This window comes from Heptranchias perlo, unplaced genomic scaffold, assembly GCF_035084215.1.
Source record: "Heptranchias perlo isolate sHepPer1 unplaced genomic scaffold, sHepPer1.hap1 HAP1_SCAFFOLD_63, whole genome shotgun sequence".
NCBI lineage: Eukaryota > Metazoa > Chordata > Chondrichthyes > Hexanchiformes > Hexanchidae > Heptranchias > Heptranchias perlo.
In genome coordinates, this window is record NW_027139655.1 from 2,197,501 (window position 1) to 2,207,588 (window position 10,088).

At 44.1% G+C, this 10,088-nt stretch overlaps 1 protein-coding gene across 1 annotated transcript; it reads left to right on the top strand.

Moving 5' to 3' along the window:
• The first annotated feature begins 44 nt into the window (after window positions 1-44).
• Window positions 45-3,182, top strand: LOC137317679 (probable G-protein coupled receptor 139). The gene is made up of 2 exons (XM_067980849.1): window positions 45-114; window positions 2,278-3,182. Exons 1-2 carry the CDS (start codon window positions 45-47, stop codon window positions 3,180-3,182), a joined length of 975 nt encoding a protein of 324 aa, XP_067836950.1.
• The last annotated feature ends 6,906 nt before the right edge of the window (window positions 3,183-10,088 follow it).

The window sequence follows — 10,088 nt, forward strand, 5'->3', positions numbered from 1 at the left end:
AGTTGTGGTTTCCAGGGTAACAGAAGTCAGTGCTTCTCACAGAAATGGGATATTCAGTAATCAGTCAGATAATGCTAATTTATTATCCAGTTCTTGCAGCAATTGGAGTTCCGGGTAAGCCATTATTTCACCTGTTAATGGTGTAAATCGGTGTTAACTCTGCTGCTGTCCTTGGCAAATTGTTTTTTGTCCCTGCATATTTTACACAGTCACTTGTTCTGTTGTATTGATTGAATGATGGAATGTGTTCAGTCTCTGCTCTTTCGGTATTGAGGCGCTGCATTATATCTGTCATGAATTTGTCCATCCAACCCTGGCATTGTTACTGGATTATTCTCTGTACTGAATGTATTGGGCTAAGAGTTGGTATCAGACCATCAGGAGATGATAACAGTTTCTTGTTGTGGAACTAACCTGTCCTGGAATATGTTTGCATCAATGTGTTTTCAGTGATTGATAATGAGACAGCTCACGGTCTCAGTGTTACAAGGAGGCAGCGGAATGTCCTCCCTCCTCAATAACATGCTTCAGTTTAACTGGGATTTCAATGTATTTATTGGTGATCACTGTTATGAAATATTATTTCATTATGTGTGTATCTGACGCCGCTTCAGATGTCTGGTTACTGAACTGAGTTTTCTGCTGACTCTTTCACATCTCCTTCTCTGCTTCACTGTGGAATAATTCACTGACTGTCACTGGACTTCACTGTAAAATGAAATGTTTTGATGTTTTGTGGTCTCAATTTGCACTGTCCCTGTTGGAATCAGCAGCCCTTCTATATACCTGTAGTTTATAAGTATGATGTTGGCGTTTTGTAAATTGAACAATCCCGCCATCTATCCCTATACCCTACAATTACTGGAGAAGGAATCTCAATTATTGTGAGATCTGCCTGGGAGAGGGATTCGATTCTGTTCATTCCATGATTTGTGGATGAAGTGAACAGTGTAGGTGAACAGGTGGAGACTTGGATGATCTGTAGAAATATTAAACTATTCCACAGAGGCTTCACTATTTAACAAACTAAGATTGCGAATCGGAGATTGAAACACGGGGCTGGTGAACAGAATGCAGACACAGGATGATAGGATTTAATCGGATATGAAAATGGACTTGAGATAGGGAGTAGAGTGAGTGAAAGAGAGGGCGACTGAGAGGGAAAGCGAGAGGCTGTGGTGTGAATAATTCATCAGAATGAACTGCTGAAAATTCCAGTGCAATTAAACATTGAAAATGTGATTTGAAGGTGTTATTATGATGTGGTCAGATTGGGTGAGTTTTTATTGTGGGACTCGCTCCTCATGTTCATATCCCTGTCAGGTCCGTAGTCTGTTTATGTGAATTTTCCTTGTTTTCCAACTTAACACTAAATACAATTAAAATTTGCTAAAAAAAATATAATCAGAAATGTCTTGATTGTAATGAATTGTTCGGATACAGTACGTTAAAGTTAAGTGAATTCAATAAACAACGAGGTTGATTTAATTAATACTTTTTAATTTAATTTCAAATGAATTACAAAGTAAATTTATTGTACACATTTTATAACTACACAGGTTCCCTGACACCAATAACCACAGAAATGAACTGTTGAATGTATTAGATGGATTGTGTTAGTGGGACCCATAGATTAGATTTCCTCTCACACTCTGCTGCAGTCTCTCCCTGTGAATCCCAGCCTCTCCTCCCACTGCATTGAATCCTCTATCTCCTCATCCGTTGCTTCAGTTTGTCCACTTTCCCAAATCTCCTGCTCCTGACTCCCCTCCAGCTCCTACATGTCCTTTTCCTTGTCCCCCTCCCAATCTCACTCACTGGCTCGGGCTCCAGCTGCCTTTCCCATTTAGTGCCAGCCCCTGTCGGATCAATTATCCCAGAAAAATAAACCAGCTGCACCTTCCCCTGTCCCCTCACATTCCCCACCCTTCCCTCTCTTTCCCCGTCCGTCTGGAACCCAAATCCGGCTTTTATCCGCTGGATTCCCGGTGTGTAAAACCCCTTCTCCCTTCCCCACCGGCACTGCGCCCTCACTCAGCCCTTCCAGTGGATTCAGTGCTCACTTTATTCACTTTCTATATCCATCTCCCAATTCATTATTGATCATTGTGTTCAAAAACATCTCTCTGCCCGAAAGCGCTGCCCAGGTCAATCAATCACTTTCCACGCCTTGATGCAGCAACAAAGCTGGAAATTTCACCCCAGAGCCTCTCAAAATGCTGCTTTGGCTCCAGGTCTGATCAGTAATTTCTCTGATTACTTGTTTCTCTGTTGCAGTTAACTTGGTGGCGATTGTGATCCTGTCCCGAGGAAAGTGCGGTCTCTCCAAATGTATCAGTGTCTACCTGGTGGGAATGGCAGCGGGCGATCTCCTGGTCGTTATCACTGATCCGATATTCAGCAAAATTAATGTGCTCTATCTCCCATGGTCATTCCTGGATATTACTCCCCTGTGTAGTTTTATTCTCTCTATGACTGAAGCAGCCACAGTGGTTTCCGTCTGGCTCACAGTTGCTTTCACCTTTGATCGATTTGTGGCCATTTGTTGTGAGAAGCTGAAAACGAAATATTGCACCGAGAGAACGGCGGCTGTGGTTCTGGGAACAGTGAGTGTGCTGGGCTGTTCAGAGAGTCTTCCCTGGTACTTTATATATGAACCTAGATTTATAATTGATAATGTTCCCTGGGGTTGTGAGATTAAACCGAGCTTCCTTACTTCCCCCGCATGGGCCGCATTTGAGATGTTGCACCTCATTTTAACCCCTTGTGTCCCGTTCTGTCTGATTTTGCTGCTCAATGTCCTGACGGTCAGGCGTATTTTAGTGTCCAGTCGAGTCCGCAGGGGACTCCGGGGCCGCAGCAATGGAGAGAATCAGAGTGATCCAGAGATGGAGAACCGAAAGAAATCCATCATTTTACTCTTCAGTATCTCGGGCAGTTTTATACTGTTGTGGCTGACACAGGTTGTGTTTTCCATTTATGTACGAATTGTGGACATTCGGTCTTATTACTCCTTCACTGACCCTGGTTATATCACAGAACAAACAGCGAAGATGCTGCAGCTTCTCAGTTCCTGCACAAACACGTGTATTTATGTCCTGACGCAAACTAAATTCAGAGAGGAGCTGAAGAACGCGGTGAAATACCCATTCAAACTAATTGTTAAATTCGTGAAATCATAGAAAGAGCTGAAGGGTTTCAAGCACTAGAACTAAATCTCATTTCATACTCCATCCCCTACACTTCCCGGGGGATGGAAAGTACATTTTATATTAGCCACACAGAGACGTTAAATGATCTGAAATATGCTTCTGATATTATATTTTATTGAAATTCTGATCTATTGAGGCAGGATTTATTCTGCAGGCAACACGTGCATTTTTGTGCAAAATGATGGCACAAGTATCTCAGCTGGACTTCATCTAAATGGCCGTACATCAAAATTTGCAAAGTTGGGAGTCAAAGGAGCTGCTTTGGGACTGATCAGAATGGGTGCATTCCAAATAAATGGAGAGGGGGTGAGAGAGGGTGAGAGAAAGGGAGATAGAGGGAGGGAGAGAGTGAGCGAGAGAGAGAAAGCCACAATGATTCACGAAGAGGGAAAGGGTGAGAGACTGAGACAGGGAGCGATAAAGAGAGGGAAAGAGAGAGGGGGAGATAGAGTGACAGAGAAAAGGGAGAAAAACACAGACATAGAGAGTGAGAGCGAGAAAGAGAAAGAGGGGCAGAGAGCGACACAGGGAGCGGGTGAGAGAGAGATAGAGAGAGAAATAGAGAAAAAGAGAGAGGTAGTGGGACAAAGGCAGAGAGAAAGAGAGAAAGATGGACAGAGAGACAGAGGGATAGAGAGAGAGAGAGAGAGAGAGACAGAAGGAGAGAAAGATGGAGAGAGGAGGGAACACAGAGAAAAAACAAAGGGACAAAAGAAATATCATGATTAAATAGCGCAGAAAATTAAAACAGGTTCACATAAAAGGGATAGGGTGTGAGTGGGAGAGAGATAGAAACAAAGAGAGGTAGAGACAGAGTTACACAGAGAATGAGATAAATAATGAGAGTTTGTAAGACAGGAGAGAAATAGAAAGAGAGAAAGAAGGAGTAAAAGAAAGCATATATTAATATATATACATACATATATATATATATATATATATATATATAATGAGAGCGAGCAAACAGACATGGATGGAACGAGAGAGAGAGACTGACAAAGAAGTGCAAAGTGATGGGAGTAGAAGTGGAAATAACAAGATAGAAAAACAGACAGAAAATAAATAGGGACAAACGACATAAACAGAGAATAGACACAATGAAAGTTGGACAAACATATAAAGTGACAGCAGGGTAGGGGCAGGAGTGAGACTAGAACACAGAAAACATTAAATAACCAAACAAACTGTGTAATCAGCCTGGAGTGTGTGAGAGTGCTGACCAGCAGAACAGCAGCAGATGAAGCAGGTTGGACAGTTCATGTTTGTTCTGGGGTAACACTCTTCTGCATTTAATTTTGACATTTCTCAAGGTGATGCCTGGAGGCTGCACAATAAAGTCACTCAGCCTTGTGTCCCTGACCCTGACCATTACTTACTGCAGGGGTTTCCCAGCTGCTCTATGTCGTAAACATTCATCTATTGAACGAAAGCCTGAGACGAAATCGACTTCAGCATGTCTGAAGGAAAAGGACTGTTCAAAGGTGGAAGGGCTGTTTAAAGGATTGTTAATAACACATTGTAAATGATCACACAGCAGAGGATAGATCACCGTAGCAAAAAGAACGATTCCAGGAGGGCTGGAGGTAGTTGAACAATCTGCCGACTTAACTAGGTTACGTTGTGGACAATGAGAGAAAACAAGTGAAGTGTCAATCTATCGTGGGTTGTATTTGTAGGAAACTATCGTTGAGAAGCCATCGTCCCAGAGGTGTGATCCGGTGTTAAAAATCTCTTTAAAAGCTGGTCAGAAGTTGAGTGTGGAGAGACACAGATCCACCACGACTGCTCCAAACTCACCTTTCACTTCCTGGCAGCACCACCTCACCTGGAATCTTAATGACTGCTCGCTACCTCCCAGCTTGATGCCTCGATGCTGGTTTACAGATTGCCTATGAAGCCGATGACCTGGATACAAGAGAAAGCCACGCTACACTGCAACATCATCCATCAAAATACCTGGAATTTTCCCGCATGCTTCAACCAACCATGAGGACATAACTTCCTGTATGGGCTTATTCCAAGATAGACATTTGATTTCCAAACGGTTTTGCATTTTCGGAATTCAGAATGTGTTGTTTTATTGTGGTTAAAGCAATTCTAAATCGGGCATAAACCCAAAGTGTTTTTTAAATTCAAATGTCAATTTTTATAGTGTATAAATAATAATTGTTTTCTTTATGAAGCCCTGGTCTGTGCTTGAAATTTCTTTAGGAAAAAAGAGCACATTAAGTTTTTAATCAAATTAAACATTGTGGAGACAAAAGTCATTGCCCCAAATTAAAGTGTAAAATCACTTTGCACCTTTTTGATCCTCCATCTGTACCATGTGTAACTTTCCCAGTGAGTTGCTGGATTCTCTGATAAATCACAATGTACTCTTAACCCGTCTGCTGTGTTATTAAAGTGGACAGGGTCCCGCTGCACTCTCCTGCTCTGTTAATGTTACAAATGCTGTTATTGTTTCAGATTAAAGAAAAATATGAATAATGGAGAAATAAACAAAATCCCAGATTAGAACCACATTCAGATTGAGTCCAATTTTATTCTGATTTATTTAATAGAAGCTAGAATTGCATTCGCTACACAAAACGGTTAATTGGACCTTTCCTCCGAATGTCTGGTCTTTCCTTCTCGGTAACCATTACGTCAGAATAATCAAATGTTAGTCAATTTATTTTTGCAGAAGTTCACATTTTGGTGTTTAATCCCTCACTGCACCTCCATATTCCTGTTAAACATCAGCTAGTGCCAGTCTCGCTCAATGTGTATCTATAACTATAGTGCAACAGTAATTTAACAGGACCAGCAAATGAACTCTTTCCGTCTCTCTCACCATAAAAAGCTCTACCTTGCCCCTCAGTAAGATGGATGCCTTATTGGTGGTCACTTTGTTTCAAGATCAGGGCGGCAATTTCGTTCAACTTTCATGGCGGTCAATTTGTTTGACATTGCCCCCATGCCCGCCGGTAAGTTGGCTGCCTTGCCCCGCAATAAGATGGCCGCCTTGCAACTCGGTAAGATGCCCAGCTTGCCGCTCTATAAGATTACTGCCTTACTGGCTGCCATTTTGTTTCAGGTTTATGGCATTGAAGTTGTTGTTCATAGTTTCATATTTTCATAGCAGGTACGGCACAAGAGGCGGCCAATCAGCCCACTGTGCCTTTGCCAGCTCTTTGAAAGGGCTATCTAATTAATCCTTTTATTAATCCACATTTGTCCAAGTGGGTATTAATTTTGTCCCTGTTTACTTTTTTCTAAAAGCTTCCCCACCACCGAGGTTAAACTGACTGGCCTGTAGTTGATGGGTTTATCCTGACACCCTTTTTTGAACAAGGGTGTAACATTTGCAATTCTCCAGTCGTCTTGCACCATTTCCGTATCTAAGGATGATTGGAAGATTATGGCCATTACCTAAGCAATTTCCACCCTTAGTTCCCTCAGCAACCTGGGATGCATCCCATCTGGACTGGATGACTTATCTACCTTAAGCACACCCAGCCTTTTTAGTACCTCCTTTTAATCAATTTTTAGCCCTTCCATTAACTCAACTACCTCCCCTTTTACTGTGATTTTGGCAGCAACTTCTTCCTTGTTAAAGACAGATGCAAAGTACTCATTTAGTGCCTTAGCCATGCCCTCTGCAGCCATGCGTAAATCTCCTTTTTAGTGCCTAATCGGACCCACCCCTCTTCTTGCTTTCCATTTTTAATTATATGCCTGTCGAAGACTTTTGGATTCCCTTTTTGTTCGCCTATTCTCATAGTCTCTCTTTGCCCCTCTTATTTCCCTTTTCACTTCTCCTCTGAGCTTTCTATATTCAGCCTGGTTCTCACTTGTATTATCAACCTGATATCTGTCATACACCCCCTTTCTCTGCTTCATCTTACTCTCTGTCTATTTCGTCATCCAGGGAGATCGGCCTTTGGTTGACCTACCTTTCCCACTCGTGAAAATGTACCAAGACCGTACCCGAACCATTTCTTTTTTAAAGGCCACCCATTATTCGATTACAGTTTTGCCTGCCAATCTTTGATTCCAATTAACCCGGGCCAGATCCGATCTCAACCCACTGAAATTGTCACTCCTGCAATTAAGTATTAGATTGCTCCTTGTCCTTGTCCATAACTAATCGAAAACTCATGATACTATGAACATTGTTCCCTAAATATTCCCCCATTGAAACTTGCTCTGCTTGACCCACCTCATTCCCCAGAACAGCGGAACGGGAAGCCTTAGTAATCAGGAATGATGCTGAGAAGAGGCTGAGCTTGCGGAAAAATCACCGCGCGCTCAGGTTCTACGCTGGCCGAGCAGATGCAGGACGCCCCGCCCAGCTGGACCATCCCCCACCACCTGTCCCAGGTGGAGAAGTCCCTGAGGAGGAACCCCTTTGACCACAAAGCCCTCAGACAGTGGTCGGCACGAAACGTTCTGGGTGACCTGCAGGGAAAGGAGGGCGTGGCTCCGATCGGGCAGTTCCTTGACCAGACGGCCGATGCCATTTGGCAGAACGTCTCCTCGCCGGAACTGACGAACAGGCACCGGGATGTGGCCTGGATGGTGGTGAGAAAGGCCCTTCCAGTGCAGTCCTTCCAACATGCACGGAATATCAGCACCACTGCGCGCTGCACTCGAGGCTGCAGCATTGCAAGACCATCATCCACCTCCTGATGGACTGTCCCTTCACGCGGGAAGTGTGGAGAGAGATGCATTGGTATCTGTCCCGGTTCATTCCCACACCTCAGTAACACAGGACGCTGTGCTCCACGAGCTCTTCCCAAGGACACACACCGAGACAGATATCAACTGCTGATGGAAGACCATCAACTCGGTGAAGGAGGCCCTTTGGTCCGCCTGAAACCTGTTGACCTTCCATCTAAAGGAGTTGTCCACGACCGAGTGTTGCTGCCCTGCACACTCCAAGGTCCAGGAGTACGTGCTGCGGGACGCGAGGTGCAGCCTGCACAAAGGCTCTATGGGGAAAGGGAACCGTGTAAGGCCATCCCACCTTGTATTGGTCACCACGTATTGTGAAATATGTACTGTGATTGAATTGTAATATTGGGATCATATTGTGTACGATCTGTTTTGTATTAGTTTGAATCTTATTGCTTTGAAATTGTGATATGTAATTTGAAATCTGTGGATTCTTACATTTTATGAAACAAGGTATATTTTGTGAAAAAATAGTGTGCAGAAACTTTCGAGGAAGTTAGAAATCAAACCTATAATCTTCTGACCTGTAGTTAGACACGTTACCCATTGCTGCACTGGCCCAGGTAGTGGAGAGTAAGGAGCAGCTCACACTCCCACATACCTGTGGTATGAGCAGGTACCGAGTCAGTCTCGGTCATGCCCACGTGACTCCACGAGTCCGGGAGTGTCAAAAGGCGCACAGTGAACAGTTCCCAAAGAGAGTAATCCTTGCTGCTTCCCTTCGATCGCTCAGCTGGGAGTGCAGAGGACTGTGGTCGAAAACAAAACAAAGTCATCCTTAGGTTGCTGGTTTAATTCTGGCTTGAAGAAGAGAGTATGCTTTTGGAGTAAGCAGCAATTAGGTCAAGGCCGCTTTCTTAGATTTACAGGCAGCCGACAGCTTAACATGTTGGTGCTGAGGCACAGGAGAGCTCTTTTCCTTTCTCAAACCTGGAAGCTTTCTGTGTCTGCCCGAACACGACAGTTTTGCTCGAGCATTTACCTCTGTCACCAGCAGGGAGTGCCTTTGAGTAACAACACGACAAACCTCACTCACTTTCAGGCAAAAAAGCCTTCCATCTGTCAGTCAGTCAAACAGACAGACAGAGCTCTCGCTGCTCCTCGAAGCTCGTGGCGGGGGTTGGGGTGCTGTGGCTTTCCGGTGACCACATCTGCCTTCTGCATGCTCAGGGCTCTTCTCAGCATCATTCTCGATTACTGTGCCTTCCCGTTCTGCGGTTGCTCACTTGCAAAAACTCGATACCGCGGATTGGAGCAAAGTATTGAATATATTCAGGGAGTTGGCAATTCGTGGCGCTGCCTGGAGGCGAGTGTTAAGCGACCATTGTGAAGGGCAATTTGGCCACCGCAGCTGGGGAATTAGCTCAAATGGTAGAGTGCATACTTGGTATGCGCGAAGTAGCTGGATCGATGCCCGCATTCTCCACTTGATGTTTTCCTTGGGGAATTGTCCCGAAACAAAAATGGTGTTAGATTTCAGCAAATCCATAACTCACGTCAATCCTAAGCTTCGATAAAGAGAGGTCAAGGGGCAGTAAATCTTTTGGTGTGCTGCACTAAGCAAAAGTTTTTGATTTTGGTGTTTGGCAAAGATGGAAAGATGAAGTGAGACATGGAAAAAAGCTTCACAGGTCCTGATATCCATTCTGTGGATTGAACTCAGGATTTACAAAGTTAATAAAACTAATGCACTCCCTGCTGTGTTCAGGACGCACTTATGATGGAGACTGCCAGGCAGCACTGCCAATTAGGACAGTTTGCAAGCTAACTATAGTCATAAAGTAATGGGCAGTTTGAAAAAACAATCCAATCAGGTCGGAGTTGACCAGACGATCTTCTGATTTGTCATGAGAAACGTTCTCCACTGCTCCACTGGCCTAGGTTATGCAAAGCAAGTAGCAGCTCACACTCCCACAGCGCTGCGGTATGAGTAGGGACCGAGTCAGTCTCGGTCATGCACCCGTGACTCCACGGGTCAGGGTTTGCCAAAAGGCGCACGATGCACAATCACCAAAAAGAGAGCTATTTGCTGCTTCCCCTCGATAACTCAACTGGTGGGAGCTCAGAATAATAGTTAATTAAACTCAAAGCAAAGTCATCCTTAAATCACTGTTTCAATTCCGGTTTGAAGGAACGTGTCTGCTTTTGGATTATGCAGCA